General features: G+C 58.8%; 1 protein-coding gene across 7 annotated transcripts; it reads left to right on the top strand.

Moving 5' to 3' along the window:
* The first annotated feature begins 502 nt into the window (after positions 1 to 502).
* Positions 503 to 16,598, top strand: ICOSLG (inducible T cell costimulator ligand). Of its 7 annotated transcripts, XR_008710782.1 has the most exons (8): positions 503 to 694; positions 2,077 to 2,117; positions 3,035 to 3,397; positions 4,451 to 4,732; positions 6,902 to 7,064; positions 8,009 to 8,044; positions 8,896 to 10,979; positions 13,229 to 16,592. XR_008710782.1 is itself a non-coding variant. In XM_055569785.1 (7 exons), the coding sequence occupies exons 1-7, from the start codon at positions 681 to 683 to the stop codon at positions 9,191 to 9,193; spliced, it is 1,197 nt and encodes a 398-aa protein (XP_055425760.1). In that variant the 5' UTR covers positions 503 to 680; the 3' UTR covers positions 9,194 to 16,598. The 7 variants fall into 7 exon arrangements, 6 of the variants coding, with proteins under 6 accessions (XP_055425760.1, XP_055425764.1, XP_055425765.1 ...); XM_055569785.1 differs by having other exon boundaries at positions 8,896 to 16,598; XM_055569789.1 differs by lacking the exon at positions 13,229 to 16,592 and having other exon boundaries at positions 6,902 to 7,072; positions 8,896 to 9,038.
* The last annotated feature ends 7,880 nt before the right edge of the window (positions 16,599 to 24,478 follow it).

Here is a 24,478-nt window from a genome sequence, read left to right as displayed (position 1 = left end):
CTTCCGGCCACTCATTCATTCGTTCCTGAACAGTCGTGGAGTTCTCAGGTCACCTAGCCCTGGAGGAACTGACTGAGTTCCGAGAGGGGGAAGGAGGGCGGGAGACTGACACCCAGCCCGCCCAGCCAGGCTCTCTGGGCGCAGGGGTGGGGCGGCCGGCGTGCGCCGGCGGAAGCTGGGCGCTTGGGGGCGCGGACGTTCTGTGCGACTTTGGGGGACAGCATTTAGCCTCCCTTCAGCCAGGTAAGTACTCCCGCAGCGGCCTTCGCCGCCCTCCTCCATGGGGCCTTCCCTGTCCTCAACTTGCCGGGCCTGGAGCCTCCGGCCTGCTACCCTTGGGGCCAGACTTGCACCCTTGCCTGGGAAGGGCTTAACTTTAGGGAGTCAGTGTCCACGCTTCGGTTCCCACAGCTCCCGGCCGAGGCAGTGGGAGGGGCCGGGGGCGAGGCCAGGGGCGGGGCCAGGCCGATCTCCGCCCGGCTCTCAGCCCATGACCCGCTCAGGGCCCAGAGCCTCCGAGGCGCGGCGGGAGCTCGGCTGGTGTTGGCCGGCCGCTCCGAGGGCTCCCGCGGCCCGAGGTCGCCCGTGCTCGGAGTTCTCCCGCCGCCCGAGACCTCCCTCTGGCTGCGGTCTCTAGCGCCCCGAGATCTCCGGGGCGGGCCGGGGTCTCCGCCTCCACCATGCGGCCGAGGAGGTGAGTGTGTGCGCGGCCGCGTCCTGTAGGTTCGCGGGACGGAGCGGAGGCGCGGCGCGGAGGCGCGGCGCCGGGAAGCGAAGTTATCTCCGGGGACCAGTCGCCTGGCGGGGCAGCGGAGGCGGGGCGGCCTCGGGCTGGGCCGCGGCAGGTGCGGTTACGTGCGGGCGGGAGGGCGGCGAAGGACCGTGGCCTTGCGCGGGTGTGTGCTCGGGCCGGGTCCCAGCCGAGGGAGGGAGAGCGGAGAGCTGAGAAGACGCAGCGACCCACGCTCACTTCCCCCCTTGCCCTCCCCTGTCCCAGCGGTTACCCAGAGGAAAAGAAGGGCGTGACTGCGCTGTGCCCAAGTCGCTCATTTACTTCCAATGCGGGCTGGTGCCCACCGCCCCCGAAGCCTGGATTGCCCCCACTATCCGCCCCCTGCTCCCAACTCCCCCTCCACTTTTGGCCAAAACGCTGCCTTCAGGGAAGTCTTAGGGTAGGCAGCCTGTGCCCCACTTGATGAGATGGTGCGGTACCCCATCCCCAGGTGTCCCATCACACAACCCAGAAGCCCCCCCTCCTTCCCCCCTCCTTCCACCCCCTTCCCCCCTCCGTCCCGTCGGTCCCACCACTTAGTCTCCCTAGTTAGAAATGCAGGTAAAGATTATTCCCTCAAGAAAGGAAAATAAAAGTACTGGGATGTCACAGCCACCAGCCACCCTGCCCCTGAGTGTGCACTTTCTCCTATCTGACCCAGGGAGCTGTGGGCTGGGGCAGGGGCAGGGAGGCCACGGGTGAGGCGGGGGGTGGAGGGGGGTGGGGGTCACAGCTGGGGCATTCAGGGCGCAGAGGCTCCCAGACCGAAGGTGCCGGGAGCCTGGGAGCGCTGAGACACATCTGCTGGCCCCCAGGGCTGAGCTGCCCACAGGCTGGGTGGAGCCACCAGCTCTGGTTCCAGAATGACTTGTGTTCCTTCAGAAGGTTGTCCTGGGGCTGCTCTGACCTTGCCTTGAGGCAAGCATCTTACATCCTGTCTTTCAAATTTCAAATGCCGGGAAAGTGTTTTTTTTCTGATTTTATACAGTTTCTTGGACCCCATCCATGCGAAGCCACACTACCAAGGGTCTGGTGACCCCTCTCAATACCCTTTATCTCACTCTCAAAATTGCTGTGAGGGGCATTCTGTTAACACAGAGCTGGTCCCTGGCAGGGGCTTGCTGTGCTGGGCAGGGAGGTTGCGGTCCTGGCTCCTCTCCCTGAGTTCCTGGCTGCCCCAGGGACCCTGGGCTGATGGGCTGGCTGGTTGTGGATGTATTCCCATTTGGATGATGTGTGTAACCGGCTCTTGCCTAGTCTGGAAGAAGCGGGACTCACCTGGCTTTCTGGTTGTTTCTTCCCAGTCCTGGACTGTTCCTGCTGCTGCTCTGGGTCCTGCAAGCTGGTAAGTGCAGGAGGTGCTCTTGGGGAGGCTTCCAAGCCCTTCAGTGCTGAGCAGTAGGACCCAGGGCTGAGGCAGGTGTCAGTGGGGCCCTCCTCACAGGCCTGCCTGCTTTTCCAGGGGTCCTTATGACAAAGTTGGGCCCCCAAGCCTGAGGTAACGTGTGGGACTGACAGTCACTAAAGGGAGCGCTCCACCAGCCCCCAAGGTTTTGTTTTGTTTCATGTTTGGGGCAAGCACAGTGCAGTTCCCCCCAAGTGTTTCAGAACCTCCACTTCCCAGAGGAGCCAGCAGCTGGGCTTCCTGTTTCTTGCAGCCCCTGTGCTCCCCAAAGCCACCAGCATCCAGGAGAGCATGAAATGGGGTGCGGCACCACAGTGGAGATGGAGGCCTTGTCCGGCCCTCCAGCCCGCAGAGGAACGGGCCAGGGCGCGTGGCCACTCTCCCTGCTGGCATTCCGATGGCTGGAACACCCCAGAGCCTCGCTGGGCCTGCACTGATGCAGTGCAAGCAGTATCACAGTGATACTGAGAAGCTTATGCTTCCTTTGAAAACATCTAAATTTTTTTTTAATCTTTTTATTTTGAATTTGTTATTAAAATCCCAAGAAGTAGCAGAAACTGTGAGGAGCAGTCCCAGTGCCCCAGGGCCTGATCCTCCCAAGGCTGGTCTCCCGCTTGATCACAGGAAACCAGCCCTGGCCCTCCACTGGAGCAGCTCACCGCCAGGGTCTGAATGTTTACAATACTTTGGGTTCCCTCTGTGCTTCTTATTAACACATTCCTTTCCTACTGACATGAGTCACAATTGGAGTTTGAGTCTTGCAACTCAGCAGCTCCCCCCTCCGCCCCCCATAGGGTGATGTCAAAGTTGGGGGTCAGGTGCAGAAGATGACTTCTGTTCTCTGTGGGTGGTTGCAGAGAGTCAAGAAGAAGTCCGAGCGATGGTGGGCAGCGATGTCCAGCTCCGCTGCATTTACCCTGAAAGAAACAGCTTCGATTTAAACGACCTTTACGTTTACTGGCAAATCAGCATGGTGGGCAAAGGGAACGTGGACTCCGTGGTGACCTACCACCTGTCCGGAAACAGCTCTGCCAGCCACGGTGACAACCACTACAAGGACCGGGCTCGGCTGTCCTTGGACAGCATGAAGCGGGGCGACTTCTCTCTGCACCTGCGCAACGTCACCCCCCAGGATGAGCAGAAGTTCAACTGCCTGGTGTTTCGGAAGTCCTTGGAATTAAAAAAGATTTTGGAAGTTGCGGTCACGCTGCATGTGGCAGGTAAGACGGAGGAAACGGCCAAGCTGATTTCATCCCAGCCTTATGTCCAGGAAGAAGTGTCAGTAAGTGACAGCCGTTTCCTGTGGCTCTTTCACCTGTGTGTTCCCTTAAAGAAAACCCCGATCCCTCTGTGGTCTGGTGTTTAACTGTGTGTACAAGCTAAGGGGAGCAAAGATCATTCAACTCCTGAGACTGTTTTCCAGTATCCGAGGCTGCCTGCTTCCATATGGGAGCTCCCCATCTTGCTGTCTTTGCTTTGAACTCTCCAGCTCAACCCAGTCTAGACTCTTTTACATAATTCACTTATTTTATTTTTGGCTGCAGTAGGTCTTCATTGCTGCACGCGAGCTTTCTGTAGTTGTGGCAAACAGAGGGTCCTCTCTAGTTGTGCTGTGCGGCCTCTCATTGTGGCGGCTTCTCTTGTTGTGGAGCACGGGTTCCAGGGCATGTGGGCCCAGTAGCCGCAGCTCAGTGATGGGCTCAGTAGTTGAGGCTCCAAGCTCAACAGCACAGGCTTAGTAGTTGCGGTCCACAGGCTAAGTTGCTGTGCAGCATGTGGGATCCTCCCTGATCAGGGATCAAACCTGCGTCTCCTGGAATGGCAGGCAGATTCTTTACCACTAAGCCACCAAGGAAACCTCTCAAACTAGGTTTTTTGATGAAATAAGAAAGCAGTGCTGTAAGGTACTAAATGAGGTCAGGAGAGTCAGAAAATGAAAGCGTCTCCAGCAGGCTGCTCGGGGCACCCTTCAGTGGACACGGGGGATCACCAGCTGTCCGTGTCACTAGACTCAAGTGAGGCCAGCCCCATTGAGGCAGGAAGTGGGCACTGCTCACTGCTCACCAGACTCAGTAGCCTCCTTATTGACCTGGGGGGTGGCTTTTGGGCAGAACGGAGCCTGTGCTGCTGACGAGACCACAGTTTTGGTCCTGCCCCCGCTCCAGCATCACGGGCTCAATGGCTGCCTCCCCCCTGCCCTGGCCCTTGGCATGTGTCCCTCCTTTTCTGACCTTCAGGACCTGGCACCCCTCAGCCCATTTCTCTCCCTGCAGCAAACTACAGCATGCCCGTGGTCAGTGGCCCGTCCCAGGACGAGGAGCTCACCTTCACGTGCACGTCCACCAACGGCTACCCGCGGCCAAATGTGTACTGGATCAACAAGACGGACAACAGCGTGCTGGACGGCGCCCTGCAGAACAACACGGTGTTCCTGAATGCGCGGGGCCTGTATGATGTGGTCAGCGTCCTGAGAATCGGGCGAACCCCCCATGTCAACGTGGGCTGCTGCATTGAGAATGTGCTGCTACACCAGAACCTGACGAGCGGCCAGACAGGTGAGGTCCCAGGGGACCCCACGGGGCTGCATGCTGACCCCAACCCAAGGCCGGGCCGGGGGTGACTGGGCAGGAGACAAAGCCCCTATGAGGAGACTGGGCAGCGGCGTCAGAGGCGGGGCAGGGAGGGGAGGTGAGAGTGTCACCATGCTGAGGGCAGGAGCTGGCTGGTGCTCGGGGGGGGGGGTCAGTTTTGGTGACCCATTTCACAGATGGGGGACTGAGGCTCTGAAAATCTCAGAAGCCACAGAATGAGGCAGCAGCAGCACTGGGATGAAGCCCCATCCAGCATGGCCCCCTTCCACACTCTTTGGACATGTGCCCCCTAAGAAGCCAGAACAACTCCACCAGCAGGTCCAGCTGAGCCCAGCCACTGCCCAAGGCCCGCCGTAAAAGGGTGCAGGCAGGTGACTCCTTTTTGAAGCCATAGGCTGTCTTGGTCTGTGAGTCCCTGTTAGCAGGGTTGAGACGCTGGGGAAGGAAGGCAGGAGCTGGGGCATGGGGTCCAGGCCTGCCTGGTACCGAGAGCATCCTGGCTGCCGGGAGTGTCTGGCCCGAGCATTCTCCTGGAATACGGGTGCAGCCCTGTGGCTCAGCAGTCACGGTCCTCTGGCTGCACTAAAGGCCTCCTCTGACTCTGCGTCCCAGCAGGATAGTCAGAGGCAGGGGAGGGGGGATGGGAGGAGAGCAGGAGGGTCTCCTGGGGTTGTGGTCTCAGCCTGGCTGCTCTGGGGAACAACTGGGAACCCCTGTGCCCCCTCATCACGTGCCCACACTCTCTGAATCAGCACCTCTGGAATGTGTTGAAAAGCTTCCGGGGGGTTCTAAGGCACATGGGGGGCCTCGCCACTGTCTGGTTTGTAGCTTCTCCAGGTTTGGGAAACATGGGGCACTTGTCACAAGCCGCCCGGGGAGGGTGTTGCCTGTCTGCCCCTGAGAACCGCTCCCTAAGAGGCACCATGGTGGGGCACTGGGACAGGGGGCTGGCCCCCTCGTGCACTTCCAACAGATTCGGGGTGGTGCAGCCGCCCTGGAAAACGGTCTGCTGGTTCCTTAAAAAACTAAACACAAGATCAGCAGTGACCCAGCAGGTCCACACACCTGGGTGTGTGGCCAAGGGCTCTGGAAGTGAGACTCAGACAAATACTTGTACGTGAATGTTCACAGCAGCTTATTCACAGTAACCAAAACGTGGGGATGCCCAAGAGTCCATAGGTGGACAGAGGGGTGAGCACAGAGTGTCCATCCACAAGGTATAGCGTTACTCAGCCACAAAAAGGAGTGAAGCTCTGAGCATGCTGCAGCGCGGATGAGCCATGCAAATGATGTTCAGTGGGAGAAGCCAGACAGAACAGTCCTCATAGCATATGACTCCACTGTACAAAATGTCCGGAATAGGTAAACCCAAACAGACAGGATGTAGATTAGAGTTTGCCGGGGGCCGGGGGAGGGAAGGGCTTCCCAGGTGATGCAGTGGTAATGCAGGAGACCCAAAAGACTTGGATTCCATCCCTGGGTTGGGAAGATCCTCTGGAGAAGGGAATGGCAACCCACTCCAGTATTGTTGCCTGGAGAATTCCATGTACAGAGGAGCTTGCAGGCTATAGTCCACAGGTTTGCAAAAAGTCAGACACAACCTAGTGACTGAACATGCACGCATGCCCGGGGGAGGGGGTGGGGAGTGACTGCTGGTGGGCAGAGGGTTTCCCTTTGTGGCATGAAAAGTTCTGGAATCAGATAACAGTCATGGCTGCATGAACTTGTAAATTAGTAAAGGCCACTGAATGGTTATAAAATGGTTAATTTTGTTATGTGAATTTCACCATTTTTTTTTTTTTAAGCCAACAATTAAGCTAGAAAGAATTAAAGTTTAAAAAGCCAGGAAGACTTATGCTTCCTTCCACGCCATCCCCAGGTGTGAACCTCTAGGAAGCACTGGGGTTACAGGTCTCACTGGTGGGCTGAGGAGAAGGGGCATCCCAAGAAGAGAGGAAGGCTTACCTGAAAGAGGAAATCTTTGTCTCCGTCAGCTTTATAACTTAAAAACCACCAAGTGCCTCTAGGAAGTCTTGTTGGATCAGTGCTTCTCTTAGCGCCCAGTCCTTCAGGATGAAAAAACCCCCTTTTCCTCCCTGTCTGTAAGCCCTGCGTGATTTTCCTCTCCTGCAGAAACGTTCACGGGAACCAAGGACAGCATCACAGAGGACCCAGTCGATGGCAGCCACAGCGGGAAACACCAGCCGGTTCTTAGCGTCCTTGCCGTGCTGGCCGTGATCGTGCTCCTGGCTCTCGCCATAGGCTGGCTGTGCAGGAGCAGGTGTCCACCCAAAAGGTACACAGGTATGGGGACACCTGTGCTGTGGACAGTACACTGTTGTGTTGTTGGGGTGTGGGGCCGCCTTTCCCAAGATGTTTACAAGCTCTGAGAGGTGTCGCTTTCATGGGACACGCAGTTTAACCACACTAACGAGAGTGAGCGTAGTAGCCACAGCACGCTCCTGGGTGTGATCTCAGCCTCCGAGATCCTGACACTGCCCGCCCCCGAAGGGAAGGCCAGTCTCCTGGGTTTGGGGGAGGATGGAGGACTCTACTAATGTGGAAGTCAGGTCGCAGTGCCCCTGTGGAGGCTGAGCTGCCTTCCAGTCCCTTCAAGGCCTTCTGTCCAGTTCTGGCCAAACTCAGACAGATACAGGAAGTCTGGGGTTTGGCTACGTGAAACGAAGCAGGGCTCACAGTGGGAGTGGGAAAGCCAAGAGTGTGGGCCCTGGAAGCACCCAGGGGTCAGCGAGAGGGGCTGATGGCTGGCCTGGGCCCAGCACAGTCTCCCCAGGTCAGCCTGGAGGTGGAGGTCAGCGGGCATCCCCAGAGGTCCTATTAACAGAGTCAGGACCCGCTGAGACCCCCCAGAGAGTGAGGAAGGGGAGCGCGGTTGGACTCAGGATCCAACTCATGGTGGGAGGCCCTGACGAGAGGGGTTTCCACCTGTGGCCCTGGGGTGTCCCCCTGGCTGCCAGCTTCCACCTCCTAGAGATGTCGCCTGGTGCCCTGGAACCCAGGCCGTGAAAGCCCTCAAGCCTCTCCAGGTGCTTCCCACCTGACCTCCTATAAAGTCTCGTCCTGGGACTCAGGGTGGCCTGCGAAGCCCCTCACCCGAGCAGGAAGCCAGAGGAGGGTTGAGTGGGGGCGGGGAAGGGTACTGAGCATGGGGCCCTTGGGGTCTTCAGAGAGGCCTTGCTTCACTACCCCACCCTGAGCATTTATGCTTAATTCCCGCAGGTGCCCAGGTTGCAAGGCCAGAGCTAGCGCTCGCAGGTGAGTTTGCCGGGAGGGAAGGAGACGTGTGGAGGAAGCTTGGGTCACTCAGGCAGGGTGGCTGGGTGCTTGGCTCTCTGCACGAGCGTGGCTCAATGCCCAGGGAGTAGGTGCTTTCAGTGCACAGCTGGTGAAACCCCAAGTGGAGGCCTTCCCTCTTGGCGTGCTGCCCTGTCCTCTGCTGACTCTGGGACTTTCCAAACGTTTGCAGGAGCAGAGAGCCTGGAGCATGATGCCCCCGCTCCACACCCTGTCTCCGTTCCCCTGGTCTCCGTCCATCACAGCCCTCAGGGTGGGGCTCTCCAGCAAGTCCAGACCCTTTGTGCAGACGAGCACCTCACAGTTCCCACGCAAACGTCACGTGGCTCCTGCCCCGCTCTGGGAAAGTATCACACACAGGGCCTTGGGTTTCGGTTTCCCACTGACAGGTGCCTCGGGCTGCCAGGGCCTTTGGGGTCCCGCCAGCCAGCTCCATGCCTGAAGCCAGTGGCCTCACCTCTCTGAACCCCATTCCCCCCCAACCGCCCTTGAGAAGGGTTGTCAGGGGAGGGTGAGCACGACCCACACGACGTGCCTGCCCACCTGTTCATCCAGGTGATTCCCGGCCCGCGGCTGCCTGGTGCCGCAGCAGATGCACTCCCGAGGCCTGTCCCCGAGGCCCATCCTGGAGGATGCGGGACACAGCTTGCTGAGGAATCCGGGCCCGCAGACCTGAGAGTCCAGTGTGCACTGCCTGCAGCCGTTCTCAACCCTGCTTTCATTGTGCTGGGCCCTGAGAAGACTAGTCTCTGCCACCGAAATGAGAATGAGTGGACTCCAGGCTCACGCCCTCTCCCCTCTTTCCTTCCAAGAGCACGTGTGATGAGGGACCCCCCAGGACGAGGCCAGGGCTCCCAGGAGATGCCGCCAGCTGGGACGTCGGATGGCAGCTCAAGAACTGACTCGGACAGGCCGGGCAGAGTGGACCATCTCTGCCAGAAGCTCGGGACTGCATGGACACTGGCCTCCTGGCATCCAGGGGACATGAAAGGCACCCTTGGAAGGACCACGCTGATCCCGGGAGCATGTGCCAGCTGCTGCCCTGATCCCAATGAACCTTTCAAAAGTTTGGCATGGTGGCTCCCCAGGGCTACACGTGCCCTCAAGTAGGTGGGCCCCCTACCTTTGCCGCCAAACACAGAACAAGAGAAGGGCCATGACAGCTCCTTCCTGCCCCCAGCCCTGGACCGGACTCGCTGTGGGATGAACTCCTGAAGCTGGAGGAAGAATGTCTGGTCCAGGAAGAGGTGTGTGGGAGCCCTCTCTTCCAGATGACCCGTGCTGGGCAGTGGTCGCTCCAGACTCAACGGCCACTCCCTGGGTCTGCGTGTGAGGCTCCCACCCCACTTCCAGCCCAATGGCCCCGTGTCTATGTGCGTGTCCTGAAGCACAAAACAGGAAACACTGGAAAGCCCCCCTGAATTCACGTCTCTCCAGGATGCTGACTGGGAGGAAAACCCAACCTTCTTTGTTTTGGTCAGAAGCTAGTTTTCCCTCCTCAAAAGCACGTGGAATTTTAGGAGAAGCTCTGTGCTGGGCGGAGCAGCTGGACAGGGCAGCCAAGGGCTTGGACTCTACTGCAGAGGACACGTGGGCAGGTCTGGGACAAGCATTTCCAGTGGACACCATGTGGACAGGTGAGCGTCATGGTCCTTCACAGTGGGGCCATGAGTGGACAGAGGGTGACCTCCTGGCCACGGCAGCTTTTCTTCAAACACAGCAGACATTCCCTCAAATCTCGCTGGGCAGCCCCTGCCAGCCTCTCACCATTGCCTGTGCCCCCACCTGCCTCCCCTGAGAAACTGCAGGGTCATGGCAGCAACCTTGCCTCACCCAGGGGGTCCCTGGAGCCCACCAGGCCCGCTGAGTGACTGGAGTGGAGCCATGGCCAAGTCCAGGAGCAGGTGGCCCGATGCCCTGCCCCCGCCCAGGTGGTTTTCATATTAATTCCGGGACTGCATCCAGCAGTTCAGTGTTCCCAGCAGGTTCTGTGACGGAGTCTGCCAGGTTGCCTGGTGGGCGCCTCCCCCGCGCCACAGGAAACAGGCCTGTCGCCCTGTGGTCATTCAGCACCCACGGGCATGTGAGACCTGCACCTCCTAGACTCAGACTCGCAGCAAACTCAACAAGGCGGCTTGGTGTGGATTCTAAGCCAATAGTGTTTCAAGAATCCTGTGTGTGTTTGTACCAAAAGCCCTCACATGGCCTGTACGTGAGTGTGATGTGGGATCCACACAGACTTTTAACATGAAAGCATTAGAAGGCATGTGTGGTTCCTCAGAGAATGACAGAAAGGTGACTCACGGCATCTCGAGTGAGAAGCCCAAGTGGCAGGTGGGGCCGGGCAGGTAGGAGCAGCCAAGTGGATACGGGCAGGTGGGCGTGGCCCGCCCACAGTGACTCTGCTGTGACGCCAGGACAGGTACCCAGGAGCGCTGCTCCATCACCCTGCCGGAGGCCCGGCCTGCAGACCCTGAGCAGCCCCTGGCTGGGGGGGTGGGGAGAGGGCATCTCAGCCTGGCAGGATGGCGCAACTGCAGGGAGACCGAGCCTGGTTCCAGGTTTCCAATCAGAAACAGTTTCATTCTTGGGGAAGCGGCAGGGCTGGCTCTGGCTCAGGCCCCCTTGACACCCTGGCCCGGGAGGGCCCCTAGGGACTCTCTCCCACTTGCTTGTGGGCTCTGCCTTGGCCCTGGCCTTCCCGAAGCTGAGGCCACGCCCTCCAGGCTCCGTGCCAAAGTCGTCATCTTCCTGCTGGGCTCCGACCCACCCTCCTGGCTGCCTCCGGGCCTCTGGGGCCACAGCAGTGCCGACTCTGTCCAGCTCGCACAGGTCACCCCCGGCCAGTTCACGCTGGGGCCTCTGCTTGCGTCTCAAGCTGTATTATGGATAGCATGTGAGTGCTGAGTTTTGACATTTTTGGAAGCCTGGTTCCAGAGAATATAAGCTATTGGCATGCCTGGGTCCAGACACTTTGGTCAGCATGCGGACCAACTCAGTCCACTTGGCCAGTCCTGATTGTGGTGGGGGACCCAGCTCCTGCCCTTCCAGGGTGGCCCCATCTCCTGGGGGACATGGGTCAGTGTGGAGGCATTTGGTCACTCTTGGGGGTTCCTACTGATGGTGGGGGTTACTTCTCAACGTCCCACACAGATGGGGTCCTGCCCAGAGGTCAGTAGCCAAGACCGAGGATCCCCATGTCACCTTTCCTCGCAGGGCAGGACAGCAGAGCTGCTGTTGGGGTCCCCATGTGCATGGGGTACAGGAGAGGTGACTGACGGTTCACCGGGGAACATTCCAGCTCAGAGGCTGGGCACAAGTCCAGGGTGCTGGCATTGCCGTGGGTGGAGGCCACAGGCTGCAGGAGTCTGGTCTCTGGGAGCCTATGGCCCCAGTAAACACCTGTCAGGGAGGTGGAGCCCGCTGGTACGGGGAGGCTCATTGAGAGGGCAGAGGGCAGAAGGGAAGCTGTGTGACCAGCACACAGTTTCCTTTCCCACAAGGCAGGCAGCTGGAGCCTGGTTCTGCCTCCCCGGGCCCTGCAGCTTGGACGCTCTCCGTGACTGCAGCTCCCACCCTGGGGAGGGCAGCCGTGGCATTGGAGACCCTCAGGAGAGGGCCAGCCTGCTCTGCCGGTGCCCGTGAGGCCCGGGCGCTGTGACACTGGCTGCTGGTTGGGCCGGAAGCTGGCAGGCAGCTCAGGACAATGCCCGCGCTCAACAGGCGTATCCTGTCTGCATCTCCTTCCAGGCCCCGGCTTCTCAGAAAGAGGCCGTTTCCAGTCAGAAGGCACTCACCTGGGACCATTCCGTCCTTGGTGACTGGCGCCCCATCCCCACGCTGGCCCAGCCCAAAGATAGTACCCCCCAACGTGGCCTGCCCTGTGTTCCCCACCCTCATCAGGCCCACCGGCCACCGCTAACCGTCTGCTGCATTCCTGAATGTTCTCCAGCCCTGACTCAGCACCCGCCCCCGCCACAATCCCCAGCTGCCCAGGGCTCCTTCCTGATTCCTGAGTCCCATGGGGAGAGCCTCCTTCATTACTAGTAAACACGGCATACTTTCCTCGAATCCGTGTTGATTCTGCCGTCATCAGGGAGAAGTGAGAAACTGGGCTTTTGTCACAGGGGCAGGGTAGGGCAGCTCCAGGGGGGTGAGGGTGTGGGGAAGGCTGGACCTTGTCCAGGGGCTTTAATGTCAGGAATTCAGGGGCTTGTGTCAGTGACCCCCGGGCTCAGCCTGAGCTCCCAGGAGGGGGCTTCTGCCACTGCTGCTGTTGGGAGGGCACAGTGCACACTTCCTGGGGGGTGGGGGCTTGGGTCCCCATGAGACCCCCATGAACAGGCCCCAACGCCCAGGAGCTGTGCAGGCCCTGGCCAGCCACCCTGTGTCAGGAATAGAACCACGGCCACACCACCTTCCAAGTCTCCTAAGGACTTGGATAGATCTGGGTCTTGGTGGTGTGACCCTAAGGGCAGGGTGTGCCCCAGGCAGGAACTCGCCAGGATCCTCCTCTCCTCCTCTGCCGCCCACCCTCCTCACCGTGCTCCAGTCCCCACGCCCTCACAGTGTCCTGGAGCCTGAGCTCACCCCGCCCCCGCCCCCTGAGGGCGATTCATCCCCAGGTTGCATGTGCCGAAGCTGCTGGGAGTGGGCCAACCAGGAAGGGGGGCACTGCCACACCGGGGCCCAGGCTGGGGGAGGGAGTGGTCTCCCCAAGGCAGGGGGCTGCAATCAGAGAGGCAGGGGAGGACCCCGGGCATAGCCGGTCCACGGAAGGAGAGGGTCTGGAGGGAGCGGCTGTGGTTCAGGTGCCCCGTGCACTTCCCCACAGTCTCCCAGCAGATCCAGGGCAGGACCCCTCACCCAAACCCAGAAAGTGACACCGCGGTTTGGCTAAAATGCAGCCTGAGAGGGCTGCTGGGCCCAGACCCAGGGGCCCCGACAGGCAGGACCTCTGTGCGGGGTCTGCCTCCTCTGGGGCAAGGGTGGTTGGACTCACCCAAGCTGTGAGGCTGCGAGCTCCTGGGAGGGGCCCCAGGCATCTCGAACAGCAAATGTCGGCTCTCTCTGGGTCTAGAGGCCAGAGTCCAAGGTGAAGGTGTGGACAGGACTGGTTCCCTGACCTCTCTGTGTCTCCTGCAGCTTCCGGAGCCTCAGGTGACCCCGGCACAGCCCACAGCCCTGTCTCTGGCGCTCTCCTCTCCTTACATGGACATGGGTCACTGCATTAAGGGCCACCCTACCCAGGGTGACCCCATCTTCACTAGTGACATCAGCTGAGACCATTTCCCAGTGAGGTTCCCTGACATGAATTTGGGGGACCCTGTGCGACTCCAGGGAAGATCCCCTGGGGGAGGGCACAGCAACCTTCTCCAATATTCTTGCCTGGAATGTCCCATGGACAGAGGAGCCTGACGGACTACAGTCCATGGGGTCACAGAGCCAGACACCACTGAGGCAACTGCTCATTTCCAAGCAACTCATTACAGCTCTCAGGAGGAGGAGGGAGAAAGATGGAGCAATGGGAAGGGGACCCCAGGGGGGTTGGGAGAGGGCAGAGACTGAGCAGAGGGGAGGGCTGAGGTCCAACCCAGTGGCCACCGCCCTTTCCCCCTGTGATGACCGCACCCAGTATGGCCCTCTTCACGCCTCCCCTGCAAGGAGCACCTGCAGGAGCTGGGCCCAGTGGGTGAACACCGGCCCCCACTTTTGTGCCGATCAGAGTTCTGTCCCTGCAGGAGTGCCTCGTGGGTGCCACAAGGGGGGCCCGCAAGTCGCTCTGCAGGGCGCTATCTCTGGTTCCCCGTGTCCTCCTCACCGAGATCCCCATCCTGGCCGGTGTCCAGCTCTGAACCTCAGGTCAGCCTGCAGTCAGCACTGAGCCCATAGGGCAGCTAAAGAGGCTGTGCAGCCTGGGGAGGGACAGGCCCCCACCTTGTTCTGAGCCTTCCCTGGGACCCATGCCCCCTGCCCACAGGGTCAGAGCCTTTTGGAGGTGTGGGCAGCACCCCTCCCGGAGTACGTGCACTCAGACATGGCCTGCTACAAGGGATGCTGGGAATCAGAGTCTTGGGTCTCAGGAGGCCATGCACACTGGGCCAAGGCTGGAAGCCAAGCTGGCAAAGGGGTCCTTGGAAGAAGAAGCAGCTGACCCTGGAGGAGGGACAGGACAGACGCAGCTGTGGCCAAGGCTGCAGGGGAGGGGCTGTGAGAGCGACGGGGCTCAGGCTCAGGAGGACGAGGTCCAGCAGATTCCATTTATCCCTGAATGCCAGGCACCACCTCCTCATTGTCTCCCACCCCTCCCCACTTGGCCAGGCCCAGGGTCACTGCAGACCGCCCACCCTACAAGGCCTGGTGGGGAGGCCAGCCCCTACGCTGACTTAGGTGGAAATGCCAGCATTGGAATTTTCACTCCAGATGCCAAATCCAAGAGGCTTCACAGCCACACTTCAGTTTTTTAAGGTAAAAATTACTTAAAAAATAAAAACCAAAACCACTTCCTAAAAAACAGGAGTGGATGGGAAATGCCAAGCCTGGACTCTAACCAAGTTCAGTTGCTCACTCGTGTCTGATTCTCTGCGACCCCATGGACTGCAGCACACCAGGGTTCCCTGTCCATCACCAACTCCTGGAGCTAGGGTTTTTCAGCTTGTTCCTTGGAAGAAAAGCTATGACCAACCTAGACAGCATATTAAAAAGCAAAGACATTACTTTGCCAACAAAGATCTGTCTAGTCAAAGCTATGGTTTTTCCAGTGGTCATGTATGGATGTGAGAGTTGGACTATAAAGAAAGCTGAGCACCGAAGAATTGATACTTTTTGAACTGTGGTGTTGGAGAAGACTCTTGAGAGTTGCTTGGACTGCAAGGAGATCCAACCAGTCCATCCTAAAGGAAATCAGTCCTGAATATTCATTGGAAGGACTCTAACCAAATGTTCACTCAATTGCGAGTGAAGCATGGCAGGCTTGGGGGTGGGGTGGCAGGAGGCACAGCTAGCGTCCAGGAGAGGCCGGCCTCGCAGAGCACACGGGGGCTGGTGTGTCCAGACCTGGACGACATGGAAGACCCCCCACCCTCACCAACGGCTCGAGGGCCGCTTCCGCAGGACTGGGACAGCCAGGCATGACGCAGGACAGAGCACCGCATGGCCGGCGCACAGGAAGGCACAGGTCCCGACGGCTCAGCCGCCCGGGCGCCTCGCACCTGAGTCGCCAGGGACTTTCCACCTCTGCCCTCAACCGCTGGACACGCAGGGCTGTGTGCATGGAGGCGTGAAGCACCTGACCCGCAGAGCCGTTTTCCGTTTACACCCGTGTCTGCGAGCATCCTCTTAGAACCTTCTACTTTAGTTAACCGATTGGGTTCCCTGTTTATCTTCCAATGAAACCTCCACATTAGAAAATGAAACTTTGTTCCTGGGAGTCTAAGCAGACCGCCCCCCCCCCCAACCCCTGCCCTGCCCCATTTGGGAAGGAAGAGGCTTCATGTCACCATGGATTTCATGGATAGATCCCCAGGGCTTGAGGCAGGTGGGAAAAGTCACTGAAGGGGATTAAGGGGTTGGGCTGGCCAGGGTCAGGGGTTGATGACGGGAAAACCTGAAGTTTAGCTTTGGAGGACAATAAAATCTCCCCAGCTTTCAAGGGCTATTTATAAACCTTTATTTAATGATGGGATAAACCCGGGAATCCCTCACCTTCTATAACAGAATAAAGCCAAAAGTAGAACTGTGACAAAGGGCACGAAAAAAGCTGTCAACTACAAAAACCCAGGTCTGGAAAGGGCTCCTGGCTGTAGATGAGAGGCCCACGGTCGGGGGCACCCCACAGCCAGAGGGAAGCCCAAGGGCAGAAGGACACCCAAGGTCAGAGGGGACCCGCCAGGCACTGAGGACGGGGTGACTCTGGACACAGAATCAGAATGAGTGACTGTGACTTCAGCAGGACATTCCTGGAAGGACTCTGTGGAGCAGCTGCTCACCGGTGCCCTGGCCTGGCAGTGCATTTGCCGCTGTTTTTCTCAGGGACAGTGGTCCTGTCCATGGGGGGAGTGGGTACCATGAGGGTGTCTGCTCCGGGCAGGGCCTGGGCTCTGCGGTTGACTGGTGGGGGGTCACGAGGGTGGCTCTGCACCCACTTTAACCATCGGGCACACCTGCAGGAGCCAGAGGCATCCCTGATGATCACGGGCCCACAGGCTGGGAGAATCGCAGTAAAGCTCAGCTGGGGTAGAGGCGAAGCAAAGAATTCGCTTAAGATCACCTCCCAAACTTCCTGTCTGCCTTCAGGGCCTGAAAAAGGAAGTGAAACTTTTGTCGTCAAGAAGCCAAGTCAGAAAGAAGCCTCTTACACTTGCAGGGCTCCCGAAGCAAGCCTGGCACTCCTCCCAGAGCCAGGACGGTGGGCCTGGTTCCCCCCAGGTGTGAGGGCCTCTAGGAGGCCACGGTGCTGGCCTGGGGCTGAGATGGGTTGGCCAGGCCCCTCCACAGGGGATGGCGCCGTGCTCTGCCTCACCCCCACATCCTCCCCACCCCATCCTCCCCCGCACCCACCACCCCCGCCCATGGCTCTGTGAGGACCAAGGAGAGAGGGCTTGCAATGTTCGGGGAAGGGACAGGATGCGGTTAGGATGCTAGATCTGCTTTTGTGATTGTCGGGGTGGCCTGCCTATGGGGGACAGGATTGTCAGATGCTGGAGCGGGGGAGAAGGAGCCTGTCCGTCCCAGGGCCCAGCTGTCCGTGGGATGGGCTGTGACAGCCCCCAGCCTGGGGGAGGGACCTCCAGGCCCAGCCTCAGAGGCAGATCCTCTGGTCAGAGCTGGGGGTGGCCTGTCTGCCAGGTAGGCTCAGTCACACAGGTGTGGCTCAGTGCTGCCTAAATCCCATGCCCAGACCTGCCAGTTCCAGCTCCAAGCTGCCTAGCTCCCCCTTGACGTCGCTCCTGGGGGCTTCCTAGGGAGGGTGCAAGGTGTCTGATGAGGAGGTGGACCATGAGATTGGGGGAAGGGGTGGCTCGTTCTTCCCAGATCCCCACTGAGGTCCATCAGAGGAGGTGGATCTGGCCCAAGGGACTGCCCATCAGGACATGCACCCTGGAATGCTCCAGGGTCCACCCCTCAAGCCTCAAGGTCCTGGGAGCCCTGGGCATGTTTGCGGGGTGAGTCACTGATCAACTCAGATGTGTGTCCCTAGGCAGGTAGGTCAGGGAGGCAGGTACAGGTATGAAAGAGACACAGAGATGAAGGTGTAGAGGGAAACGACAGTGGACAGAAGGGGTGATTAGATGCATATGCAGACTAGGTCTATCCATTTTTAGCAGGGGGAGCTGTGCCGCAGAGCCTGCAGGATCTTGGTCCTCGGACCAGGGATCAAGCCCATTCCCTGCAGTGGAAGTCCTAACCTCTGGACAGCCAGGGAATTCCCTACACACGTTTAAATTGTTTGTGTCAAATTCCAAAACCCCTGCAGTTTTTTTCTGAAACAATTCCAGACTAGCTGGACTCCCTCCACTAGACTCTCGAGCTGACCTCCTGGTCTCACCACGTAAAGAAGAGATCGAGATGGTACCCAGGTGGCTCAGTGGTAAAGAATCTGCCTGCCAATGCAGGAGATCGGGCTTCTTTGCTCAGACAAGAGCACACAGGAGGGGCCCCAGGCTGTGGGACCGTGCAGAAGGAGCTCTTCCCTCCCCGTGGGTTCAGCCCATAGGGGTGAGGGTGGGCGTGGGCAGGAGAGCAGAAGGTCAGGCTGCTGCCCCAGCTCCCTCCTGAGAGGGCAGGCTGCCTGGGGTCCAGACCTCCATGAGGGCGGTGGCCACTCTGCAGGTGCGCACCCGCTGGGCAGAGCCGGTCACGCTCTGTCACCTGTGTACACCACCCCCGGCCTGTGTCTTCCTAAAGCCACGCCGTGACTCGCGAGCATTTGCATGGCCGGAAGTCACTGCTTCCTAACAACATCGTCACGCGGTGGGACACGCGTGATTGCCACTTCCCGGGGGGAGGGGCTGACCATGACCCACTGCCCATCTCAGCGCAGACGGCAGAGTCTTCCAAGGCCAGATTCCAGCCTCCTCCTGCTGTGCCCAAGATGCCCCTGCCCCACCACCTGGGCTTCCGGGTGTCCCCCAGCGCTTAGATCTCGGGTGCACACCCCGGGTTCCGTTAGGGCTTGTCTGGGAGTGTTCAGCAAAGTTCCAAAGTGGGCCAATTGCACTGGAGGGCCTGGGCTGGGAATCCTGCAGTTGGTGTCTGGGGAGTCCGGCCCCTGGGATGGGGGAACAGGGCTGGTCACGGCCACGGCCGCAGAACAAGCTCATGTCTCCTGATTTTACAGAAAGAAGACAAAGCCCAGGGGGTTATGACCAAGGCGGTGACTGAGTTGGGCCCAGGACCATGGCTGCCCGCGGTCCAGACAGGCAAGGCACTTGGGATACAAAGACGAAGGCGGGCTCACCCACAAGCCAAGGCTGCATACTTGAACCTGTATGTGCCTTCCTCCTGAAGCTGGACCCTCTGGGCAGTGGACCCCAGGCAGTGGGAAACAGCCACTGAATATTCAGGAAATTTGCAGCCCGTCTCACAGGGCTGGCAACTTGCGCACACGGGAAGGCTTGGTTGGGGTAGGTTCCCTCTTCTCTGGTGCCTGCTGTATGCTCAGGACCCTCCCCAAATGATCCGGGTCCTTGCCTTTTTTGTCCTAACATCCTACCCAGTGAAGTTCTGCTCTGTCCAAAAAAATCCCCAGTACAAGCTGGCCAAGGGCACTTTCCCTAAGTAACAGTCCTGGGCAAGGAGCCCATCATTTACTCCCCAAATCTGGGAACAAAAGTCGGTGTCTTTTCTTTGTTAATGACTGTTGAGTGACTGCTTGTCACAGGACCCCGTCTGAACACAGACCCTTGCTCACAGCCTCTCCCCGGGAAGTCCCCAGAGATGGCGTTCTTTGCTCAAGAAATAGTCCTCAGCCCCTGGACATCACTTTCGTGGCTTGTTATGCAGCAGCTCCTTTCGATAAAGGGAATTTCCATCTGTTCGTTAAAAACACTTTTTTTAACGGCCTCTATTTTTAACACTGAGGTTTCTCAGCTGAGGTCCCATGTCTGTCTGGTGGGGTCTGCAATCCCAGACATTTCCCTTCTCAGGCAGCTGGTTCCCTGCAGCGCTGTGCACGCCAGGTAGGCACTGGTTATGTTCACTTACTTGTCCATCCAGCGGTCACTGATTCCGCCCCCACCCCCGCCCCTACCCCAGGAGGGGTGTGCTCACGGAGAGCCAGGTGTGGGTTGGGAACTGGCAGGCATCAGGTCACAGGTGAGATGCACAGAAGTCAGGTGAGCACGATGACATGGAGAAGGCAGGGCTCCTGGGGGAATAAGAGGAGGGGGATCGGGGGACCCTGTCTTCACGTTCTGCAGAGGTTTCAGAGGGGTTGACATGTGTCCAAACCTATCCTCTGTCTCCATCACTCATTCACTCATTCTGGGCCCCCTGACACTCAGGTCCCCCACCGAGGAGCAGTGACCCCCTGAGAGGTGACAGTTATCAATCATCTAAAGGGGTGACCCGGGCTGATGGAGAAACCAGGGATGTTCTTCCCATGGTGGTTGGCGAGGCCTGTGGAGAGGGGGCTTTGGAGAGGTAGGCAGCAGCCCTGGGGCTGCTCTTGCCCAAGGGTTAGCAGGGGCCCCACTGACCCCTTCCCCAAGATAAAGGATGTTGGGTCTTGTCTGGAGGCTGGTGAGTTTCTTTTGAGGAATTGGTTCGTGCTGATGGGGATGCTCAGTCATGGATGTGGAGAACACTCCTGCCCCCTACCTCGTGCTCCCAATGGCGAACACTCCTGCCCCCCTCTCCACGCTCCCAGTTCCTGTCCTGTTTCTGAATCCTCAGCCCACCACCCACGGAGGGCTGTTCCTGCCATAGGGACAGGCAGGGACATGCAGGTTCCTGTGTCATCCAGTCACCAGACTGGAAACATCACGTTGCCCGACCATCCCCACTGAGTGTTGTTGCCCTACCCCAGCATGATCTGTCTGCAGGGGCTCCAAATCTTGGGAATTCTGGCACTAGTGGGTGGGGCGAGGGCTGCATAAGTATCCCGAGGGTGCTGCAGGGCGAGCAGGGTGCCCGCCCTCTCCTGACACCCTGGCCCACCGCTGGAAGGGTCTCAGATCTCAGGTCCCTAGCCCTGGAGAGGCCTGCCCGCTGCCTCTGAGAGGGTTAGGGTTAACCTGGTTAATGACTGCTGGCGGGGGCAGGCTGTTAGCACAGCTCTGAGTCAGTGATGGGGGTGGAGGGAGGAGGGAGCTCTGAGCCTCTCCAGGCTGCTCAGGAGCTTGGGGAACCTTCTTCCAGACTCTGCTCCCAGGGGGTGACTCATGACATGGCTGATGCCCCTGTGCTTCAGAAACAGAAAAGCCTGGAAATGACCCAACAGTGTGCCCCTGGCTTTCAGAAGTCCCAGTGGCCACCTCAGATGTCCATGTGAAAGCAGTGTGGTCCTTCTCCGCAGTTCTTATCCCCCTTAGGGCCCTGTTCTGTGGCCCTGACCCCCACACCCAGACCCTGCTCTGTGGTCCTGACATCCCCCCAGGGCCTGGCTCACTCTGTGGTCCTGACCCTAGCCACAGGGCCCTGCTCCATAGTGATGGACAGCCTAGACCTTTACCCTCTGATCTGGAGGCCCATGAGAAAGCAAGATTCAGAATAAGGAGCCCAGGATGACCCCTTCAGAACAGTTCTCCCGTGGGCCCAGGGGATTTGCACCCATGGGAGCAGATAGGAGGGACGTGTGGATAAACGCCCTTGAGGGACATGGTCCAGGTCAGACCCTGAGCCCGGGCCTTCATCCCTGCCTCCCAGGCCCAGCTTCACACGTCTTCCAGCCACACAGCTATGAGTATGCCTGCTAAGTCCCTTCAGTTGTGTCCAACTCTTTTTCGACCCCATGAACTGTAGCTCACCAGACCCTCCTGTCCATGGGATTCTCCAGGCAAGAATGCTGAAGTGGGTTGCCATGCCTTCCTCCAGGGGATCTTCCCAACCCAGGGAATGAACCCAAGTTTCCTGCGTCTCCTGCACTGCAGGTGAATTCTTTACCACTGAACCACCTATGTTATGAGCCCCCATCCCAAACCTGCAGGGCTCCGTCCCCCTGCACACTCAGCTCCTAGGCCCCATCTCCCATCAGGGCCTTCCCCACGGCTCCAGAGGGGTCTGACATGACGGGAGGAAGAACAGCCATTTGGGCCCCGTGGTCACCCAGGCCTGGTGCCCCTGCAGAGCTCTGACCGATCTGGGCTGTACCCAATGACAGGGGAGCTGACGCCTTTGCCCTCTGTGGTCTCCTTGGAGGCTATGCATCCCAGGAGGGAGGGCAGGAGGCCCCCAGAGGGGCTGGGAGCTGTGTCTGCAGGGAAGGAGGAGGCACCCTTGGATAGCGGGCCCACAGTGGGGGTTGCAAAGAGAGAACAGTGGGGCCCTGGAGGGGACATGCTACTGGGCCATCACGGCACAGACTGGGCAACAGACACAAGACAGACCCAGTCTGAGGAATTCAGCAAGCTCATGTCCTGAGCAGGCCTCACACTCTGCAGCCTGGACCTCTGGGGCCTTGTCACTCTGTCCTGGGCCTTGCAGGGTGCCGAGGGGCATCCTGACCCTGTGCATAGCTCACCAGCAATGGCGGCCTGGCAGTGACATCCCAAAATGTCTGCAGACATTGCAGGTCAAAGTCACACCAGGGGAGAACTCTGGTATCTACAGACTGAGCCAGATCCCCCAACAACGACCATGTCTGAGCCGCCTGCCCCCAAGGGTCGGAGTCAGGGGTCGGGCCCCTGGTGGGGGTGATGCTGGTTGCTCCCTGCATGGAGCAGACACACCGCCTCCCCGATCCAGTGACATGGTTGGGGACAAGCACACAGTGAGTGAAGGAGTGGAAGAAGAAGGAACAGAGGGAGCAGAGGAAATGCTGTGTCACTCCGTCCCCCGCCTCCTTGCCTGGCAGGTGAGGTCGCCATCCGCTTTGGAAAACCCCTCCAGTAAAACCTAGGGCAAGAGCAGGTGTGGGTTCACGCTCGGGAGGAACCGGAAACGAGGGTGACGCATTCACACTTGGGTAGCCATCTGCGGACGGTGGTGGAGCGAGAGGACCGTTCTCTGCTCCGGTGGGGTGCTCAGAGCCTGGTGCCCGGGGTGCTGTGCTGGACAGCCGAGTCCCCAGGCCTGCAGCTGGGGCGTGAGTGGGGCGAGCCCAGAACAGAGCCAGCCTCAGGAGCCGGCAGAGGTCACCTGCAGGTCCCCGTGGCCCACAGAGCCATCCTGAGCCCAGCCTGCCACTGACGCCCACTGGAGTTAGGATTACCGCCTTTATTGTCGCTGTGCCTTTATGGATTTCAACAACCTGGGCTGGGGAGCTGGCACGTGGGTGGGAGGGGCAGAAGGAGGGGAGCAGATGCAGCCAGGCGAGGGGGTGCAGGTGGAAGTGGTTGGAGGCGGCTGTGGCCTGCTCGGCTTGGGCTGACCGGCTGCAGCGGCCCCATGCTGCCATGGAGGCAGCCCAGGGGACACACCCCCGGGTTCTGGCCAGGAACACAGACCTGCCATCAGCCCTCACCCTGGTGCAGCCCGAGGACCCTCCTCCCCAACCTCACCTGCCAGGTTGCCTGGTCAGGAGGCCAGCCCGTCCCACCAAGCCCAGCTCCTGATGCCTGTCCCGGCTGGTTCCTGAGGCTCTCATGTGTTTCCTCCTCGGGGCCCCACATCCAGGGCCTCACCAGACCCTAGCAGACCTGCTTGGGGGTCCTGTCCTTCTGGTTCCAAAGCTGATGTGCCTTCTAGGGTTCAAGTCACTTTTTCTTAGCTTTTCATTTTCTTCAATCGCAAGGGAATCGTAGGGCAGATGCTCAGGAGAACAGCCAAGAGATTCATTTTACAACCAGAAGCTTCTATTTTGCTGTCCTAAAATCACTCATATGAGAAGATAATCCTCAAAAAGAGGTAAAATCAGGACTCTTGAGCAGTTAAAAAATGAATGCATATTAAGGATTTTATTGAACTCAATTTAGTGAGGGAGCTGGTAAGATGTTCCAGCCAATTCAGAGGAAGGTGAAAAAGCATCAGTTTCCCTAAGTCGCTAAGTCGCTTCAGTCGTGTCCGACTCTGTGTGATCCCTTTGATGGCAGCCCACCAGGCTCCGCCATCCCTGGGATTCTCCAGGTAAGAACACTGGAGTGGGTTGCCATTTCCTTCTCCAATGCATGAAAGTGAAAAGTGAAAGTGAAGTCGCTCAGTCGTGTCCGACCGTCAGTGACCCCATGGACTGCAGCCTTCCAGGCTCCTCCGTCCATGGGATTTTCCAGGCAAGAGTACTGGAAAGCATCAGTTTATAGGGAGTGAAAGAGAGAATAGAGCTGGGTGGTCCACAGGTGTGGCTGAGGGAAGTCGATTGGCTCTGACTGGTCGCTGGTGGTTCTCCGGGGCAAGATCAGCAGCTTAAGCAGCGGAGGCTCCCTCTCTCTTGGTTCCAGAGACCAGAGTCCTATTAAGGTGTCACGGGTCAATTTCTCCTGAAGGCTCCTCCCCTCTTCCAGCATCTGATGGTTACCATGGTTACCAGTAATCCCTGGCATCCCTCGTCCTGTAAATACCCCAGTCTCTGGTTCCACCTCCCCGTGGCTTCCTCCTCTGTGTTGATGGGTGTCAAATCTCCTTTCCTTTCTCTTAGAAGGACTCCAGTGTTAGCACATAGCTTCAGTCGTGTCCAACTCCGTACAACCCCATGGAATTTAGCCCACCAGACTTCTCCATCCATGGGATTCCCCAGACAAGAATACTGGAGTGGGTTGCCAAGCCCTCCTCTGGGGAATCTTCCTGACCCAGAGATCAAACCCAGGTCTCCTGCACTGCAGGCAGATTCTTTATCGACTAAGCCAGCAGTTATCTGATTTTACAGCGTGTGGAAGTGCTCAGAGGCAGTAAGAGCGTATATCTAGGAACCCCAGAGAAGTCCTTGCCCCTTGTCTCTGAACGTTGTTGTTGTTCAGTCGCTCAGTCGTGTTGGACTCTGTGACCCCATGGACTGCAGCACACCAAGCTTCCCTGTCCTTCACCATCTCCCGGAGCTTGTTCAAACTCACGTTCACTGAGTCGCTGATGCCATCCAGCCATCTCATCCTCTGTCATCCCCTTCTCCTCCCACCTTCAATCTTTCCCAGCATCAGAGTCTTTTCCAATGAGTCAGCTCATATCAGGTGGCCAAAGTACTGGAGCTTCAGCTTCAGCATCAGTCCTTCCAATGAATATTCAGGACTGATTTCCTTTAGGATGGACTGGTTTGATCCCCTTGCAGTTGAAGGAACTCTCAAGAGTCTTCTCCAACACCACAGT

The sequence above is a fragment of the Bubalus kerabau genome, chromosome 2 (assembly GCF_029407905.1).
Source record: "Bubalus kerabau isolate K-KA32 ecotype Philippines breed swamp buffalo chromosome 2, PCC_UOA_SB_1v2, whole genome shotgun sequence".
NCBI lineage: Eukaryota > Metazoa > Chordata > Mammalia > Artiodactyla > Bovidae > Bubalus > Bubalus kerabau.
Note: the sequence above shows the minus strand (reverse complement) of the source record. Positions and strands in the feature narration are given on the sequence as shown.